This window comes from Phoca vitulina, unplaced genomic scaffold (genome assembly GCF_004348235.1).
Source record: "Phoca vitulina isolate PV1807 unplaced genomic scaffold, GSC_HSeal_1.0 scaffold117, whole genome shotgun sequence".
NCBI classification, from domain to species: domain Eukaryota; kingdom Metazoa; phylum Chordata; class Mammalia; order Carnivora; family Phocidae; genus Phoca; species Phoca vitulina.
This window is the reverse complement of record NW_022589820.1, coordinates 200,038-221,118: the sequence shown is the minus strand read 5'-3', so window position 1 is coordinate 221,118 and position 21,081 is coordinate 200,038. Positions and strand designations below refer to the sequence as shown.

The following is a 21,081-nucleotide window of genomic DNA, read 5'->3' as shown; positions in this document are numbered from 1 at the left end:
TGGTTGCCAGGGGCTGGGGGGCAGGGAGATGGGGACTAACTTTTAATGGCACATAAAAAAATGGATTTTTTTAGATGATGAAAATGTTTTGAAACTACACAGAGGTGATATATGCACAACATTGTGAATGTTCTAAATGCCACTGAATTGAATCCTTTAAAATGGGTAGTTTTAGGTTATGTGAATGTCATCTCAACAAAAAGGAGACAGGAGGAGAACATGGAGGGTGGATTTTGGCCCACAGGCCAGAGTTTGCAACCTCCTGTCTAAGCGTTTGCAAATGTTTCCTGTCTAAGCGTTTGCAAATGTTTCCCCTTAGAAACAGCTTTTCCTTTTCACCTTGTGACCTCCTACTCCAGCTTACCTGTCACCAGGAAACCTTTCTGGCTCACCAGACTGAGAGAGCTGAGTCACAGCATCTTACTCTATCCTGGGCCATAACACTTAGCACCCTCTACTGCTTCCTTGCCAGAAACCCTTATCATGTGTCCTTAAGGGTCTGGGTCACATTCATTTTCCTTATCCTTAGCCCCTTGCATGGTGCCTGGCACAAAAGGAAGCATTTTTGCATTGAGTCTTTGTCAGCTACAGTCCTCAATATGCCCTTTCCCAAAGCACACAACACTCAGCACCCCTGCGAGGTGGACTTTACCAGGCAGGAGCCTTAAAGCTCAGAAGCAGATCCCTGGCCCAAGGCTAGACATGTAGCCTCTGGGTGGGTTCATGAGGACAGGCAGTGCAGGAGTCCAGGTCTCAGTCTTGATCTCAGATGTTCGCTATGCCCACCTCTTGGCTTTAGTCTTCTCTAGCATTGGGACTCAAAGGTACTGTCTCTATATTGTCTCCAATCTTCCCATCCTCACCTGGGAGGGAGTGTCTTGTCCTGTCCTTACTCTTACTTAAAAATTTTCTTGTTCATTCTTCTGTTAGAGTGCACACATTTGTCTACCAGTTGCTTCCCTATTTCTCCCTCCTTCCAGCCCTTGGCAACCACTGGTCTACTCTTGTCTCTCTGGATTTCCCTATTCTGGATATTTCATATATCCATTTGTGAATGGCTTCTTTCACTTCACATGTTTTCAAGGTTCATCCACGTTGTAGCATGAATTGGTACTTTGCATAGTACTTCAACATAAGTCTCTGCAGTACAAAAGTATAAAGGACAGGTTCTTTAAAAAGAAAAATGTTGAAGCCTTTGTTTCCCTTTTTAAGGAGTGGGGGTAGGTGGCAGATACACTGAGGATCTGAATTTACCCACAGACTGCATGGGGGCTCATTCGGCTGGGGTGGCGATTTGATTGTTGAATTCTAGGAGCTTGAGCTGTGATGCTGTCATGTCTCATTTAGTTGTAAACGTCTCTTAGTTTTTTGAGCATTTGACATCGGATACAAATACATTGAAATTCTTTGCTAGAAAATGTAAGTTCTATGTTTTATAAAAGATAGTAGCCTTATTGGGGTTTATTAAATATAATTTTTGCTATTTATAAACTTCAGAAAACCCAATTATCAAAATTAGCCCATAATCTCTTCCTCCTGATTAAACTACTCTTAACACTTTAGAGTTTTTCTTCCCAAGACTTACTTTATATGAATATTTATGTGTATGCATAGAATGTATGTATATATAGATTTACATATACAAACATTGAATGTACAGTTACACATATACACAGACATATGTATAAATGCATACCTATGTGTATACACACACTTTACGTTTAACAAATTGGGACCATCTCTCTTACTGTTTTGTAGTCTCATTTTTTTCCCTGGTGTTTGCAGCCATGTTTCCACATCAAATTTAGAGTTATATCGTGTCGTTAATATCTAATAGGCTTGTTTTTTTATTAGAGAAACTATATCAACGTATGAGACTTTCATTTTAGAAACATTTGTTTTAACAATTTATATCCTCTCTTTTCTTTCTTTCATTGCAAAATGTCTTGTCTTAGCAAAACCGTGTAGTTGGCGCAATGCAGCTCTACTCTGTGGACAGGAAGGTTTCACAACCCATAGAAGGCCATGCTGCTGCTTTTGCAGAGTTCAAGAGTGAGGGGAATGCCAAGCCTGCCACTCTTTTCTGCTTTGCTGTACGTAGTCCCGCAGGGGGCAAGGTAAGCTCTCCACTTTGTCTTCTCCCTCAGAAAAATGTCCTGAGTCAGTGTTAGGAGTCTGTACAAGTGTAAATTGGTAGCTACTTAGCCAGCATTTCAAAACCAGTTTATAATTGGGAGTGGGCAACGGCCTGCAGGTGCTTCATGTAAATGAAGGCTCTTAACAGTATTTAGAACAACTCACCTATTGTCATGTTGGTGGTTTCACAGCCAGTCTTTGTAAGATCAGTAATGTGAGGTCAGCTACCAATTAATTGGTCCCTTTGCCCTAAAAATCCTCGTTGAGAGTCTGTTGAGCATGGGCTAGGCACACGTGGTTTCTGCTCTCAGCAGTCTCATGGAGGCAACAGCTGTGAAAGAACCAGTGCATGCTATCCTAACCTAAGGTGTGAGTCCTATGTGGTTCTGGCCAGGTGGTGAGGTTGGGGTGGGACCCCAGGGGAGCTGCAGAGAGGAGGCCATGCTCTGGGAGCAGGTTGAGTTTTATTAGGCTCGAGCACATGGCTAGCATCTGTTTGGCAGGGCTGCCATGGGCAGAGATGTGAGGTATAAGAGTTCAGGATGTTGGGGAGACCTGCGGTTCCAGGGTTGCATCATTCACCTGAAGAGTGGCCTCCCTAAAACATGGTCCTTATCTTAGTATACTCTTGTCAGAAATACTTCATGAAATCATTATTTTGAGTTCGTCACTAGCCCTGAAGTGTTCCCCAAAGAAGAACACTAAATCAGTATGTGGTCCCAAACTTCCTCATCTTAAATATTCTTAATTGGATACTTTGGTCTCCTGTGTAATATACATCATGCCCTCCTTGAGAACCAGTAGAAAAATAGAGGAGTCAGGCAAAAATATCAGCCTGCACAAAGAGCTTGCTCTACCCTATCACTTTAGACTGAGGCTTTCCGCCTTGTCACAGAGCCGGGCAGCCACAGGCATCCTTGCAAGGGCAGAACCTGTCCCACCGAGCTCCCTGTGAAGAAGAGCACACCAGAACAAGCCCCCTGTAAGACAGGTGTGCCCACTTATCTCCTGGACTCAGCTGTGAGGCAGGCAGGTCCCCTCAGGGTAGAGCTGTGGCTAGGAATGGTCTTCCATGGCGGGGACCCCCACAGCAGTCTTCCCAAGTGCTGCCTCGTTTTGTGGTTGAATCTCACTTCCCCTACCACAGTGGCAGGTGTGGTTCCCTTCACTAGTTTTCTCAGCCTGTGCCCCTTGCAATCCAGCCCAGCTGCACTTATGGGAATGGCTCAGTAGTCTCCTCATGTGGATCTGAGTTTTGTCTGGACTCCAGTTCCTTGTTCCTTTCTCACAGGCAGGTACCACTTGTCCATAGTTGCGCCCTTCTCCCACCACCTCCCAAAGAAGCCTGGCTTCCTTACCCATGCCCCCACTTCTGTTGATAGTGCCAACATCCTTCCCAACTCCCAAGCAAGAAACCACGGTTCTTGAGCTCCATTCTGTTCTGTTGCCACTGTCCATCCGCTAGCAGGTCTCACATCTGTGGCAGATGAGGCCCTTGTTACTCATATTTGGGTTAGAGAATAGTCATTTATTAGATCCTCAGACCCACCCCACCCCTCAAAAAGAATTTTCCCAAACTACCATTTCTCTTAAAGTGCCTGTATGCTAGGAGTTTTAGTCTCCCTGCATCTTATATATATATATTTTAAGATTTTATTTATTTATTTGAGAGAGAATGATATAGAGAGAGAGCATGAGAGGGGGGAGGGTCAGAGGGAGAAGCAGACTCCCCACCGAGCAGGGAGCCTGATGCGGGACTTGATCCTGGGACTCCAGGATCATGACCTGAGCCAAAGGCAGTCGCTCAACCAACTGAGCCACCCAGGTGCCCCTAGTGTCCCTGCATCTTAACTCGCAGTGGCCCCTGCTCGCTTGTTACATCAGCCCTCCCCTTCTAGCCCATCTCTCTGCTTACCTCAAGCCTCTTTGGTGTTTCCCCCTTCCTCTCTGCCAGGCCAAATCCAAACTATTCTCTAAGTGTACAATCGTCAGTTTCTTCTGCTGGACACACCCCCCCACCCAACCCTTGTTTTGTGTCTCTGATTCACCCCTCCTGATTTTTTCCAGACTTGTTTTAGCTTTGGTACATTTTCATTGGATGAGAGGAACTTGAAGGTGTTCTGATAAAAGCAGGGATGGAGGCCCTTATCCACTCTCATTCTTCCTGATTCTCCAAAGATTCTGATGCACCTCACCCCCCCCAAGCATAACCTTGAGAAACTCTCAGGCCTTTGGCACAATCGACTGTCTTGTGAGTTTGGCATTCAGTTACAAGATCTTGTCTGCTAACAGATTTGTGTTAGCCTGAGCCATGTCCAGGAGAGCCCCTTGTTTCATGGGCTTCTACACTAAAGCCCAGAGAGGGGAGAAGTGACTCGGCCAACATGCTGGAACTAAATGTTGCTCAGGTTTCTGGTGTTGGTTTTTCCTGTGTCCTTGATGGTGGGCAGCAGGGTAGTGAATAGCATGAGCACTCCAACCAAGAGACTGTCTTGTTTTGTTTGAATGTAAGTTTTAAAATTAGCCCTACAAAGCATGGGCTGTGGCTCTGCTTACCACTGGGCATTGGTTAGCATCAGTCTGCCACTAATATGTTTACTTGGATTGACTTATATCTCTTCTCTAGTTGCACATAATTGAAGTCGGACAGCCTGCAGCAGGAAACCAGCCTTTTGTAAAGAAAGCTGTGGATGTGTTTTTCCCTCCAGAGGCTCAGACTGATTTCCCAGTGGCTATGCAGGTATGAATGTGCTGCCCACTACATGAGTTAGAACAAATATGGATCGGGGGGGGAGGGGAACAGCAGGTAGCAGGTTCCTGTGCTTCAGAAGATGCCTGAATAGATATATTAGAACATGGAGAAGAAAACGTCGATGCTCATGTTCTAGCTCATGCTATCTTAACATTCTCTGGAAAGGAGCACTCTTTTCTACAAACAGGGACTTTGTCCAGCTCACATACCAAAGTCCCAGGCCTTTTCCTTTTTATTATAAAAGATTAGATGTTCACTGTAGTACAGAAATATAAAGAAGAAAACAATCTCTGTAGCTGAACCAGTTAGATATAAAATATATCAAAGATCTCACTACTTGTCATATTTAAAAAGTTAGGTACACTTTCTGAACAAAATTGGGATCATATTATATTTGTAAGATCATAAATCTACTCTCCCTTTTTACTCTTTTGCTCAGTACATCATAGGCATTTGGTATGACATAAGGTATGACATCCTTTGTTAATATTTTGAGAAGTAACCATTTATTTTTAGGGATGTACCATAATTGTAGGATGGCTTAGCTATTTGCTTTTTTTCTGTTCTCAAATATCTGACAATACTTGATGATTTCCTTTCTAATTGTTTTTTTTTAAATGGTAATTTTTTAAGCTTGATTTCTAGAAATATAAAGGTATGTGATCAAATGCATTTTTTTCCACAAAGTGAAATTGGCTTTTTTCTGTCTTAGAGAAATACATGTTGCCCATAAATTTCAAATAGTATCAGTAAACATAACAATAGAATTAAATAGCAACTGAAATCCTACCCTACTGATAACTGTGACTGCCCCTTTCGAAGTATCTTCATATGCATGCATTTATGAAGATATATATAAATAGAGTCTTTTTTTTTTTTAATTTTATTTATTTGTCAGAGACAGAGCAAGAACAAGCAGGGGGAGCAGCAGGCAGAGGGAGAAGCAGGCTCCCCACTGAGCAAGGAGCCTGATGCAGGACTCGATTCCAGGACCCTGGAACCACGATCTGAGCCAAAGGCAGACACTTAACCAACTGAGCCACCCAGGCGTCCCACAAATAGAGTCTTATGAAATGGCTTGGCACTGGCCTTCAGCTTTATGACCTTCTCTAACTGTGTCATAGACCGTCCCATACCAATTAAATGTATATAATAGCCCTGGATGCGGAGGTGGGGCATGTGAAGGGAGGGTTTACCTGTGGAGTTCCCAGCGGGTCTCTTCTGCCTGATGTCCATCAGCTGGCTGTACCCTGAGACACATGAACTCCAGTGCGCCCGCTCACCTGACCTTTTGTGGGATGGGTTGTGGACATTTCAGGGTTTCCCTTGTTCCCCGGGAAGAGTGCATATAAGGACCACACACAGTCTCCAACTTCAGAGGGGTGTCCCTTGTCCCCTGGCACAGACAGTGCAGGTGTGCAGGCCATAGGTCGGAGGTGCCTACTTATCCCCACCTGACAGCACTTCTCTGCTCTGGCTCCATGAGAACCAAAGTTTGGGACATCAGCATCTGAGTTAGTGATGCGCCTTGTCACAGGACGTCAGCATTCAGAGAAAGCAGCAGGCACTTTTGGCACAATGTCATCTTCATGTCAGGACTGGAGACAAGGTTTCTTGAATTGTTCATCGGCTCTGGATAAGAAAATGCAAACAAGACCAGACCACCCTGAGCACCCACGAAACCAGCCTGAGATGTAAGAAGATCTGGATATCTACAAACAGAATATCGTAGGCGATTGGTTTTGAGGTACGAAGTGGGGAGCCGTGATTCTGCGGGCAGATATCAGAGGATAAACGGCAGCGGGAGGGTGGCTGGCCATGGGGATCCTACACCCCTGGTGAGGAACAGCCTCGCACGCTGCAGACGGGGCACAGACTCGCAGACCGGTAGCGGTGGGGAAAGGATTCTAGGGCAGCCCCCGGGGCAGAATCCCGGAGCGGTGGGGTCGTGTGCGCGCAAACTGGGAGTGGCTGGCGGTTTTAGAAGCTCAAAGGGCAGAGATGTGCCCTGACCTGGAGGCAGGACTGGGAGCGCTGCGGAGGGGCGCACAACCCAGGACGCTGCAGTTTATAGCAGCACGGACAGAAACGGAGACAGTGCGCCCTGGCTAGCTCACTGAAGAACAGACTGAGGTCTCTCTGCTCTGAGGCGGAGGGTTGGAAACGGTCTCTTCTGCTCTGACTCTCGGAAGAGACGCGGAAAGCTGCCAGGGAAAGCTGCCAGAGAACAAAAGCCCCAAAAACTGATTCCCGCTGAGCCCATCCCCCGCCACAGGGGCGCAGGGCAACACCGCCCAAACAGGGTTGCCTGAGTAACACCGCGGCAGGCCCCTCCTGCAGAAGACAGTCTGGGAAAACAAGAGGCCAGCAACCCTAAGGTCCCAAGAAAACAGGTGCATCTTGCTTGGGTTCTGGTCAATAATTTGGACTCTGTACATTCCCTCAAACACCCATCAACAGAATGACTAGGAGGAGGAGCCCCCAATATAGAAAAGATTCAGAGATTATGACTTATGCTGCAGATTTACAAATGGATGCAGATATAACCAAGATGTCGGAGACGGAATTCAGGCTAGCAATTGTGAAGACAATGGCTAGAATGGAGAAATCAATTAATGGCAACATAGAGTCTCTAAGGGCAGAAATAAAAGGGGAATTGGCAGAACTTAAAAATGCTATCAATGAGATCCAATCCAATCTAGATAATCTAACAGCTAGGGTAACTGAGGCAGAAGAGAGAATAAGCGACCTGGAAGACAATATAATAGATAAAAAGGGAAAAGAGGAGGCCAGGGAAAAACAACTCAGAATCCATGAAAATAGAATCAGAGAAATAAGTGACACCATGAAGCATTCCAATGTCAGAATAATTGGAATCCTGGAGGGAGTGGAGAGAGAGGACTAGAAGATGTATTTGAGCAAATTGTAGCTGAGAACTTCCCTAATCTGGGGAATGAAACAAACATTCGAGTCCTAGAGGCAGAGAGGACCCCTCCCAAGATCAAGGAAAACAGGCCAACACCCCGGCATGTAATAGTAAAACTTGCAAATCTTAGAACCAAGGAAACCATCTTAAGGGCAGTTAGGGGGAAGAGATTCCTTACGTACAGAGGGAGGAACATCAGGATAATGTCAGACCTATCCACAGAGACCTGGCAAGCCAGAAAGGCCTGGCAAGACATATTCAGGGTACTAAATGAGAAGAACATGCAGCCAAGAATACTTTACCCGGCAAGACTTTCATTTAGAATGGATGGAGAGATGCAGAACTTCCACGACCGGCAGAAGCTGAAAGAGTATGTGACCACTAAGCCAGCCCTGCAAGAAATATTAAGGGGGGTTCTATAAAAGGAGAAAGACCCCAAGAGTGATCTACAACAGAAATTTACAGGGACAATCTATAAAAACAACATCTTCACAGGCACCATGATGACAATTAATTGATATCTTTCAATAATCACTCTCAACGTGAATGGCCTAAACACTCCTATAAAACGGCACAGGGTTGCAGATTGGATAAAAAGACAGGACCCATCCATATGCTGTCTACAAGAGACTCATTTTGAACCTAAAGATACATCCAGACTGAAAGTGAAGGGATGGAGATCCATCTTCCATGCCAGCGGACCTCAAAAGAAAGCTGGGGTAGCAATTCTTATATCAGACAAATTAGATTTTAAACTAAAGTCTGTAATAAGAGACACAGAAGGACACTATATCATTCTTAAAGGGTCTATCCAACAAGAAGATCTAACAATTGTAATATCTATGCCCCCAACATGGGAGCAGCCATCTACATAAGCCAACTGTTAACCAAAATAAAGAGTCATATTGGTAACAATACGTTAATTGTAGGAGACCTCAATACTCTACTCTCAGCAATGGAGAGATCATCTAAGCAGAAAATCAACAAGGAAACAAAAGCTTTGAATGATACATTGGACCAGATGGACCTCATAGATATTTACAGAACATTCCACCCTAAAACAACAGAATACTCATTCTTCTCGAGCGCACAATGGAACTTTCTCCAGAATAGACCATATACTGGGTCACAAATCAGGTCTCAACCGATACCAAAAGATTGAGATTATTCCCTGCATATTCTCAGACCACAATGCTCTAAAACTGGAACTCAATCACAAGAAAAAATTTGGCAGAAATTCAAACACTTGGAAGCTAAAGACCACTCTGCTCAAGAATGTTTGGGTCAACCAGGAAATCAAAGAAGAACTTAAACAATTCATGGAAATCAATGAGAATGAAAACACAGCGGTCCAAAACCTATGGGATACTGCAAAGGCGGTCCTAAGGGGTAAATACATAGCCATCCAAGCCTCACTCAAAAAAATAGAAAAATCCCGAATTCACCAACTAACTCTACACCTTAAAGAACTGGAGAAAAAGCAACAAAGGACACCTAAGCCACGCACTAGAAGAGAAATAATTAAAATTAGAGCAGAAATCAATGAATTAGAAACCAGAAACACAGTAGATCAGATCAACGAAAATAGAAGTTGGTTCTTTGAAAGAATTAATAAGATCGATAAACCACTGGCCAGACTTATCCAAGAGAAAAGAGAAAGGACCCAAATTAATAAAATTATGAATGAAAGGGGAGAGATCACGACTAACACCAAGGAAATAGAAACAATTATTAGAAATTATTATCAACAACTATATGCCAATAAACTGAGCAATCCGGATGAAATGGAGGCCTTCCTGGAAACCTATAAGCTGCCAAGACTGAAACAGGAAGAAATTGACAACCTGAATAGGCCAATAACCAGTAACGAGATTGAAGCAGTGATCAAAAACCTCCCAAAAAACAAGAGTCCAGGGCCTGATGGATTCCCTGGGGAATTCTACCAAACATTCAAAGAAGAAATAATACCTATTCTGCTGAAGCTGTTTCAAAAAATAGAAACAGAAAGAAAACTTCCAAACTCATTCTATGAGGCCAGCATTACCTTAAGCCCCAAACCAGGCAAAGACCCCATCAAAACGGAGAATTTCAGACCGATATCCCTGATGAATATGGATTCCAAAATCCTCAACAAAATCCTAGCTAATAGGATCCAACAATACATTAAAAGGATCATCCACCACGACCAAGTGGGATTTATCCCCGGGATGCAAGGGTGGTTCAACATTCGCAAATCAATCAATGTGATAGAACACATTAATAAGAGGAGGGAGAAGAACCATATGGTCCTCTCAATTGATGCAGAAAAAGCATTTGACAAAATACAACATCCTTTCCTGATTAAAACTCTCCAGAGTATAGGGATAGAGGGAACATTCCTCAAGTTCATAAAATCCATCTATGAAAAACCCACAGCAAATATCATCCTCAATGGGAAAAAGCTGAGAGCCTTTCCCTTAAGATCAGGAACACGTCAAGGATGCCCACTCTCGCCACTGTTGTTCAACATAGTACTAGAAGTCCTAGCAACAGCAATCAGACAACAAAAAGAAATAAAAGGTATTCAAATTGGCAAAGAAGAAAAACTCTCTCTTTTCGCAGATGACATGTTACTTTATGTGGAAAACCCAAAAGACTCCACCCCCAAATTACTAGAACTCATCCAGCAATTCAGTAATGTGGCAGGATACAAAATCAATGCACAGAAATCAGTTGCTTTCTTATACACTAACAACGCAACTGTAGAAAGAGAAATTAGAGAAACGATTCCATTTACAATAGCACCAAAAGCCATAAGATACCTCAGAATAAACCTAACCAAAGAGGTAAAGGATCTATACTCTAGGAACTACAAAACACTCATGAAAGAAATTGAAGAAGACACAAAAAGATGGAAAAATATTCCATGCTCATGGATCGGAAGAATAAACATTGTTAAAATGTCTATGCTACCCAGAGCAATCTATACCTTCAATGCCATCCCGATCAAAATTCCAATGACATTTTTCAAAGTGCTGGAACAAACAATCCTAAAATTTGTATGGAATCAGAAAAGACCCCGAATCACCAAGGAAATGTTGAAAAAGAAAAACAAAGCTGGGGGCATCACGTTGCCCGATTTCAAGCTATATGACAAAGCTGTGATCACCAAGACAGCATGGTACTGGCACAAAAACAGACATATAGACCAATGGAACAGAATAGAGAACCCAGATATGGACCCTCAACTCTATGGTCAAATAATCTTTGACAAAGCAGGAAAAAACATGCAATGGAAAAAAGACAGTCTCTTCAATAAATGGTGCTGGGAAAATTGGACAGCCACATGCAGAAGAATGAAACTCGACCATTCTCTAACACCATTCACAAAGATAAACTCAAAGTGGAAGAAGACCTCAGTGTGAGACAGGAATCCATCAAAATCCTAGAGGAGAACACAGGCAGTAACCTCTTTGACATCGCCCACAGCAGCTTCTTTCAAGATACATCTCCAAAAGCTAGTGAAACAAAAGCAAAAATGAACTTTTGGGACTTCATCAAGATAAAAAGCTTCTGCACAGCAAAGGAAACAGTCAACAAAACAAAGAGGCAACCCACAGAATGGGAGAAGATATTTGCAAATGACACTACAGATAAAGGGCTGGTATCCAAGATCTATAAAGAACTTCTCAAACTCAACACCCAAAAAACAAATAATCAAGTCAAAAAGTGGGCAGAAGATATGAAAAGACACTTCTCTGAAGAAGATACACAAATGGCTAACAGACACATGAAAAAATGTTCATCATCATTAGCCATCAGGGAAATCCAAATCAAAACCACATTGAGATACCACCTTACACCAGTTAGAATGGCAAAAATGGACAGGGAAAGAAACAACAAATGTTGGAGAGGTTGTGGAGAAAGGGGAACCCTCTTACACTGTTGGTGGGAATGCAAGTTGGTACAGCCACTTTGGAAAACAGTGTGGAGGTGCCTCAAAAATTTAAAAATAGAGCTACCCTATGACCCAGCAATTGCACTCCTGGGTATTTACCCCAAAGACACAGATGTAGTGACAAGAAGGGCCATATGCACCCCAATGTTCATAGCAGCAATGTCCGCAATAGCCAAACTGTGGAAAGAGCCAAGATGCCCTTCCACAGATGAATGGATAAAGAAGATGTGGTCCATATATACAATGGAATATTACTCAGCCATCAGAAAAGATGAATACCCAACTTTTACATCAACATGGAGGGGACCGGAGGAGATTATGCTAAGTGAAATAAGTCAAGCAGAGAAAGTCAATTATCATATGGTTTCACTTATTTGTGGAACATAAGGAATAGCATGGAGGACACTAGGAGAAGGAAGGGAAAAATGAGGGGGGGAATTGGAGGGAGAGATGAACCATGAGAGACTATGGACTCTGAGAAACAAACAGGGTTTTAGAGGGGAGGGGGGAGGGGGGATTGGTTAGCCCGGTGATGGGTATTAAGGAGGGCACGTACTGCATGGAGCACTGGGTGTTATACAAAAACAATGGATCATGGATCACCACATCAAAAACCAATGATGTATTGTATGGTGACTAACATAACATAATAAAATTTTTTAAAAAATGCAATAAATAAATAAATAAATAAATGTATATAATATTTTAATGTCTGTATCATCTGTTCTGTGGGTATCTCTAACTCATTTAGAGAATCCCCCATTGGGTATTTATGTTTATAGTAAGCATTTCTAGGAGCATTGTTGTCCAATGCTCAGTCCAAGGATAAACTACAAGTGAAACTATGGGTTAGGGGCATGTGCATGACCACACTGGACTGTGTCCAGTGATGTTCATGCCCTTCTTGTGATTATTGTCAAGATGGGCTGGGTTTACCACTCATACACATCTTGTTAATTGCCTCTTCCTGATCTTGGCATTTTTTTCTCTTGGGGTCTTTATCTTGTAAGAACTCTGTGTAGTTTTCGGATACTAAGTGCCTAGTGTGTTTCAAATAAATATTTTTCCCTAGTCATAGCAAAAGTTTATTTGTGGTGTGTTCCACCTTGTGGAAGATTTGCGTTTTTGTGTGGCTTTGGTATCGTGTTTTGAAAAGAATTTTATACCCCAAGGTGATAAAAATATTCACCCATATTTGCTTCTTTTACTTACTTAGTTTTATTTACTTTTTATGTAAAAATCTTTGACCCATCTGGAATTTACTTTGATCTAAAGAATAAGATGAAGAGCCAGTTCTTTTTTTTTTTTTGAAGATTTTATTTATTGGGGCGCCTGGGTGGCTCAGTTGTTAAGCATCTGCCTTTGGCTCAGGTTGTGATCCCGGGGTCCTGGGATCGAGCCCCACATCGGGCTCCCTGCTCCGCGGGAAGCCTGCTTCTCCCTTCCCACTCCCCCTGCTTGTGTTCCCTCTCTCACTGTGTCTCTCTCTGTCAAATAAATAAATAAAATCTTAAAAAAAAAAAAAGATTTTATTTATTTATTTGACAGAAGGGGGAGCAGCAGGCAGAGGGAGAGGGAGAAGCAGACTCCCCGCATAGCAGGGGGAGCCCGATGTGGGACTCGATCCCAGGACCCTGGGATCATGACCTGAACTGAAAGCAGATGCTTTACCGACTGAGCCACTCAGGCGCCCAAAGAGCCAGGTCTTTACACTCATCTCCCATCCCCATATAGCTAGCCGGTTATATCAGCATTTTATACTGGTTAAAGTCTGTTTTCCACTGATACGAAATATCTACTCATTCATGTTAAATTCTTATATATGTTTGATTCTATTTCAGGGTTCTCAGTTAAATTCTGTTTGTTTCTGTTTCTTCCTATGCTGGTACTCACTTTTTTTTTTTTTTAAGATTTTATTCATTTATTTGAGAGAGAGAAAGTGAGAGAGAGAGAGAGAGCACAAGAGGGGGGAGGGTCAGAGGGAGAAGCAGACTCCCCGCTGAGCAGGGAGCCCGCTGGGGACTCTGGGATTATGACCTAAGCCAAAGGCAGCTGCTTAACTGACTGAGCCACCCAGGCGCCCCTATTTTTACTGCCATATTTTTAAAATTACTATAGGTTTGGGGTGCCTGGCTGGCTCAGTTGGAAGAGTATGTGACTCTTGATCTTGGGGTTGTGAGTTCGAGCCCCACTTGGGGTGTAGAGATTACTTAAATAAATAAACTTGTTAAAAAATAAAGTTACTATAGGTTTTATAATTTTTTTAAGTTTATCCAGAACTTTCTCCTTATTTTATGAAGTCACAGCTTTTTCTAAAGGGATTTGGTAAGGAAGTGGGGGAGAGGATAGTTAGACCTGAAAGACAAATGGAATAGCCTTATTTATTGGACCTTTATTTGAGAGGAGTCAGGGAAAATATTGGCTTTAAAACTAGTTCTCAAGTGGGTATGACTGGAATCAACTTGGGATCCGCATGTCAGCAGCACACTGCTCCCACCAGTGATAAATGATCTATTGGGCTAAGGAACTCAAGATCCTCTTCCATCATTTGTGAGCTCTTTTGTCCTGTTTGGCTTCTCCTTACTTTTCTACCTGTTGTTCTCTGTCTTTCTATAGATTGGAGCTAAACATGGTGTTATTTACTTGATCACAAAGTATGGCTATCTTCATCTGTATGACCTAGAGTCTGGCGTGTGCATCTACATGAACCGTATTAGTGCTGACACGATCTTTGTCACTGCTCCACAGGAACCTACTTCTGGAATTATCGGTGTCAACAAAAAGGGACAGGTATGGAACTTTGAGGGTTCATCTCCCACCTTTTCCATTCACTGGGGACTGGAGCTTAACTTTTCCTCCTTCTTCAGGAAAGTGGTCAAATATAATTAGCTCCTATTATTCAACTTACACCCATGTCTCCCTTCTGCTTCCTACCATCACTTTGCCTCTCAGACAGCACCATTCTTAACATAGGATCAATTTTGAGAAGAGTACCTCCCTTCCTGCGCGAAGCTTCTACCAATGGAGCAGTGGTTCTGATACACACCACTAACATGTTCAGGCCAGGCACAGATTGATTGGGGAGGGTTGAAAAGCAGGTACTATGCTACCTAAATTACCTTTCTAAAGTCAAAAAGACAGTAAAAGAAGGAAATCTGTGCTTTAAAAAAAGAACATTGAGATGAAAAACTGTCAGTTTCTCCCACCCAAATAGGCCATTTGGCAGAGTCATCTTGAATGCATCACTGGTCAGTGTGCAGCAACTTGGTATTTTTCTCACTTGACCGTGCTGTCGCTCGACCATGACGTTCTGCTGTGTTGCCATTAGGTGTTTGCTCCTGTACGTCCTGTCGCTGTTAGAGCCAGGCTCTGGGCGTCCGCAGGGTGAGCCGTGGAACTCCGCTGGTACTGCAGTGCCTGCGGGCGGGGTGTGGGCAGCACGTGTACATGGAGCACTTTCCTAGGCTAGGCCAGTCTCACTTGTTGGATCTTCATAGGTGCTGTCCATTTGTGTCGAGGAAGATAACATTGTGAATTATGCAACCAATGTGCTTCAGAATCCAGACCTTGGTCTGCGTTTGGCCATTCGTAGCAACCTGGCTGGGGCGGAGGAGTTATTTGTGAGAAAATTCAGTACCCTCTTTGCACAGGGGAGCTATGCGGAAGCCGCCAAAGTAGCAGCATCTGCACCAAAGGTAATGGCCCTCAAATGCTGTGCGCCAGTCTGGGAGTGAAATAAATTATAAAAGCATTCCACTACTGATGTTGGAGTATCTTAACTGTTTTGTTGGTTGTATTAGCTTTAAAATTTTGCGCCAGTGGCATGACAACAATGAGACAAATCAATGAAAAGCATGATTCTGCTGCAACAACATTTTTAAAAAATTCTGTCTCAGTTCTTATCTATGTGCATATGTATTTCACACCCAGCTTCTTAGCATAGAAAATGCAGAGCTATATTATATATCAAGTGGTTGTACTGTGTTTTATTTAGTCACATTCTACTCTGGACCTTGTCCACTCATCTGGAGTGTAACAGTACTGCTTAGGGCATGTTCTTTGATTTATTTCATTAGGATAAATTGTCCTGGGGCCTAGTTCTGCTTCTGAGCAGATAAAGGGTTTTGAGTTGCTTCTCCTTGAAAGGGATTTTTCTGTCTTTCAAGTGATGCTTAATGAGCAAACAATTTCTAACCATTTCTAGTCTTCACCCAGGACTTTGAGTATTTTGAATTAGAATGTAATGGTGGTAGAACTTCACTACTGCAAGGCTGATTTAGAAGCCTAATTCTCACCCTTGCTAGAAGTCACCTGTGGGACTGAGACCCACTGTTTTTGTGGTCTTTTTTTTTTTTTTTTAAGATTTTATTTATTTATTTGTCAGAGAGAGAGAGATAGCACAAGCAGGGGGCGCGGCAGGCAGAGGGAGAAGCAGGCTCTTCACTGAGCAAGGAGCCCAATGTGGGACTCGATCCCAGGACCTTGGATCATGACCTGAGCCGAAGGCAGATGCTCAACCAACTGAGCCACCCAGGTGTCCCCGGTTTGTGGTTTTTGCTGAAGGTGGAAGCCATTGCCTTGGTAGAGGACTTTCTGTCCCTGACAATTAATTCAGTGTGGAATTTCCTTTGGCAGATTTTTTTTTAAGATTTTATTTATTTATTTATTTATTTATTTGAGAAAGAGAAACAGCGAGAGAGAGCACGAGCAGGGAGGAGAGGGAGAAGCAGGTTCCCTGCAAGCAGGGAGCCCGACATGGGGCTCGATCCCAGGACCCTGAGATCATGACCTGAGCTGAAGGCAGATGCTTAACAGACTGAGCCACCCAGGCGCCCCAGATTTTTTTTTTTAATACAAGCCAGTTAAGTAAAGGAACAGCTTGTGATTATAACGTAACAACCTACATTTCCATTTGTCATCAGGGGGTCCTACGTACCAGTGACACAGTTCGGAAGTTCCAGAGTATTCCTGCCCAGCCTGGGCAGGCTTCTCCTTTGCTCCAGTACTTTGGAATCCTGCTTGACCAGGGTCAGCTCAATAAACTTGAATCCTTAGAACTTTGCCGTCCAGTGCTTCAGCAGGGACGCAAACAACTCTTAGAAAAGTGGCTGAAAGAAGATAAGGTACAAACAGTTACGAAATCACAACCCTCAGCACAGTTTGAAAATGAGGTCACAGGCTCTTCTGATCCTAATCTTGCCCTGTCTCTTTGGCACACCACAGCTGGAGTGTTCAGAAGAACTTGGAGATTTGGTCAAAACTGCAGACCCTACACTCGCCCTGAGTGTGTATCTTCGGGCGAATGTGCCGAGCAAAGTTATCCAGTGTTTTGCAGAAACAGGCCAATTCCAAAAAATTGTCCTCTATGCCAAAAAGGTAATGCATGCCTACCATTAGCATATCACAGATAATTAATTTGTGGTGGGTGGTTGCTGATTCTGAAGTTTATAAAATACCCTTCCTCCTATGGAAGTGCTCTAGTGTGAGTTGTCGGTGTTGTTGTTAGCATCTGTCATTCAGTGATAATGATCCTATTTTATTCTCTTCAGTTTTTTAATTTTCCTGTCTTAGGTTCACAGTCCTTCCGATTCCCTTCCAGTTGGGGATTTTCCTATAATTTTTTAAAAGATTTTATTTATTTGAGAGAGAGATAGAGAGAGCAGAGCAGGAGGGAGGGTCAGAGGGAGAAGCAGACTCTCCACTGAGCAGGGAGACCACAGTAGGGCTCAATCCCGGAACCCTGGGATCATGACCTGAGCTGAAGGCAGACGCTTAACCGACTGAGCCACCCAGGCTCCACTTCTGTAATTGTATCTTGTTCTTTTTCTCCCTTCTCCCTTCTCCCCCACAGCACCAGCTGTGTGTTAAACCCATGTTTCAACGGGCTTCCACTGCAGCTTGTCCCCGAAGTTCACTGGCCTGTGGGCTGGGTGTTGGTCAGAGCTGGCTCACTGGTTGTCTGGTCTTTGTGGTCCAGGCTGTTTGTGTAATTGGTTGCACCTCCACATCCATGGCATCATCACATTGAAGTGGATGTTGTGTTTGGCATAGGCCCAGCATGTACACATGCTAATATTGCTCCTCATTTCTTTGTAAACACAAGTTCAGAACAAAGGATGGGAGCTTTATTTTTTTCTTAACCACTCAGAGTGTTTCATTTCTTTTTCTTTTTCTTTTTTTTTTAAGATTTTATTTATTTATTTGACAGAGAGAGACACAGCAAGAGAGGGAACACAAGCAGGGGGAGTGGGAGAGGGAGAAGCAGGCTCCCCGCTGAGCAGGGAGCCCGATGTGGGACTCGATCCCAGGACCCTGGAATCATGACCTGAGCCAAAGGCAGACGCTTAACGACTGAGCCACCCAGGCACCCCCCCCTTTTTTTTTTTTAAGATTTTATTTATTTATTTGAAAGAGAGAGAGAGAGAGAGAGAGCATGAGAGGGGGGAGGGTCAGAGGGAGAAGCAGACTCCCTGCTGAGCAGGGAGCCCAATGCGGGACTCGATCCCGGGACTCCAGGATCATGACCTGAGCCGAAGGCAGTCGCTCAACCAACTGAGCCACCCAGGCGCCCCTCATTTATTTTTCTGATGGGCGTTCCCTTGCCTCTAGGTTGGCTATGTCCCAGACTGGATCTTTTTGCTGAGGAGTGTGATGAGGATCAGTCCAGACCAGGGCCTGCAGTTTTCTCAGATGCTAGTGCGAGAGGAAGAGCCAGTGGCCAACATTGACCAGGTGAGCATCAGTTGGTTGTTTGGGACAGCTTTTTGTGGCTTGTATAACTGTCAAGAAGATTCTCTTTTGTTTTTCTCTTACCAGTGTCTTGATTCTTTTGTCTGCTATTAATCTTCCAGTTTTAAAAAATCTGATGTACCAGGGGAGCTTGTCTTCTAGTCTTTTATTGTTTGAATACCTGTCATTTACTTTCGTTTTGAAGTATTTTAGAGGATTCATGTGTCAAGTTGTGAGGATCTTATTTCTTTGTGTGGTGGTTGGTGGTGGGGAGTGGAGGATGTCATTTGAGAATGGTAGCCCCACCCTACCCCCACCTCATTATCCTCTGCTGACTGAGGCCACCTGAAGTCTGCCTGCATACCTGGTTATGGTGAGTGCTTTCGAGTCTGTAGACTTTCATCTTGTGGGTGTCTGACTAACCTGGAGTTAGGTGAACGTGAGACTATTATTTTAGCATAACGTAGTTAGTGTTTAGATATAAACACATGTCCAGTTACCTTCAGTAAACTGTGTACAAAGGGCTCTGGGTAATACAGAGATACGTAACAAAGCTTCAAGCAAGGCAAAACCAACAACCTGTATAGATATAAGTGCAGTCATACTGGGTTCATACATCATGGAATTTGCAGGGATTTTGGAGATCATGATTAAGGGGTTTGAGCCAAATTTACATAGATCTCAAGGGGAAGGAAAACTCCAGATTACGTCTAGATTATATTTCATATTTCTAAAGTATTTTTTAATTGATTTGAGAGAGAGAGAGAGAGGGAACACAAGCAGTGGGAGTGGCAGGCAGAGGGAGGGAGAAGCAGACTCCCCACTGAGCAGGGAGCTTGATGCAGGGCTCAATCCCAGGACCCTGGGATCATGACCCGAGCTGAAGGCAGACACTTAACTGACTGAGCCACCCAGGTGCCCTCTAAAGTATTTTTAATATAAACTTTTTTCTTGTACTTTAAACATGGAAACAGTTACACAATTAGTAAGTTCATTAGCTATATTTCACTTCGTATTAAGGCTTATTCTTTAATATCTATTTAACTCTAATGATTGTTATCTAAGTCAATGTTTGCATTTTCTTAACTGTGCCTAAATAATGAGAGTATAAGGGCTAGACACCAGGTGTTGACAGCCTCTAGGATTTGTTTAAGTAATGGATTGTTAAGATTGCTTTAATCACTTCAGAGGATTTTGGGGATTCACACTGATAAAAGTACTTCCTTTGATCTACTTGAGTAAAATGCCCTGTTGGTGAGTATGACATCAGTGATATAATTTCACAAAATTACCTAATAAATAATGACCATGAGTTACTTGAATTTTGATAATAAAAGAAAATGCAGGGGCGCCTTACTGGTTTACTCAGAAGACTCTTGATCTCAGGGTCGTGAGTTTGAGCCCCATGATGGATGTAGAGATTACTAAAAGAAATAAAAACTTTTTAAAAATGCAAAGGAAGGAACGAATTATTGAATTTCTATATGAGATTCAGTTTCAGGAACTATTTGAATAGGAAAATAAAACCCATCTCCTTTGGGTAAAAATGTGGCTTGCTATCTGTTTCAGATTGTAGATGTTCTCATGGAAAACAGTTTAATTCAGCAGTGTACTTCCTTCTTGTTGGATGCCTTGAAAAATAATCGCCCAGCTGAGGGGCACCTCCAGACTCGCCTATTGGAGATGAACCTGATTCATGCACCCCAGGCAAGTGCCATTTCTAGGCTGAAAACAGGGGACAAAGGACCTGTTCGTTTCTGTGTGGGACTTGCACACCTAAACACAGTGCCTTTGGGCTGGGTGCTTGTGCCTCAGTGGACATGCTCTAGGACCTTCCTGCAAGAGTTTTCCAGAGTCCTTGGTGCAAAACTTTCACAGAAACAATTACAACTGGGGCATCTTTTCTTCTCTTTTCTGTTCTTCTCTGTTTTCTTTTCTTTGCTGTGGTAAAGTATACATAACAAAATTTACTATTTTAACCATTTTTAAGTGCACATTTAAGTGGCATTAAGTACATTCACATTATTGTGCAACTGTTACCACTATATATTTCCAGAACTTTTTATCATCACAAACAGAAAATCTTGTACCCATTAAGCGATAACTCCCCATTCCCTCCCCCAGCCCTTGGTAACCCCCTATTCTACTTACCTTTTCTATGAATTTGCCTATTCTAGATACTTCATATAAGTAGATTCATATGATATTTGTCCTTTTGTTTGGCTTGTTTCATTTAACATATTCTTTTCAGGATTCATCCATGTTGTAGCATGGATTAGAATTTCATTCCTTTTTATGTCTGAATAATATTCCATTGTATGTATATACCACATTTTGTTTATCCGTTTACTTGTTGATGGACATTGGGTTGCCTTTCACCTTGTAGCTGTTGCAAATAGTGCTGCTATGAATATTGGTGTGCAGTATCAGTTTGAATTCCTGTTTTCAGCTCTTTGGGGCATACACCAGAAGTGGAGTTGCCGGATCATATAGTAATTCTGTATGTAACTTGTTGAGGTACCACCATACTGTATTCCAAGCATTTATACCATTTTATATTCCTACCACAATATATGAGGGTTCCAATTTCTTCATATGTTT

At 42.9% G+C, this 21,081-nt stretch overlaps 1 protein-coding gene across 2 annotated transcripts in view; it reads left to right on the top strand.

Moving 5' to 3' along the window:
- Window positions 1–21,081, top strand: part of CLTCL1 (clathrin heavy chain like 1) — a 100,396-nt gene that overhangs the window by 32,778 nt on the left and 46,537 nt on the right. For both annotated transcript variants that reach the window (XM_032398546.1, XM_032398545.1), the window contains exons 4-11: window positions 1,956–2,117; window positions 4,763–4,876; window positions 14,368–14,541; window positions 15,249–15,446; window positions 16,674–16,874; window positions 16,975–17,127; window positions 18,361–18,483; window positions 20,050–20,187. In XM_032398546.1, coding sequence (XP_032254437.1) covers window positions 1,956–2,117; window positions 4,763–4,876; window positions 14,368–14,541; window positions 15,249–15,446; window positions 16,674–16,874; window positions 16,975–17,127; window positions 18,361–18,483; window positions 20,050–20,187 — 1,263 coding nt within the window. The remainder of the gene's footprint in view (window positions 1–1,955; window positions 2,118–4,762; window positions 4,877–14,367; window positions 14,542–15,248; window positions 15,447–16,673; window positions 16,875–16,974; window positions 17,128–18,360; window positions 18,484–20,049; window positions 20,188–21,081) is intronic.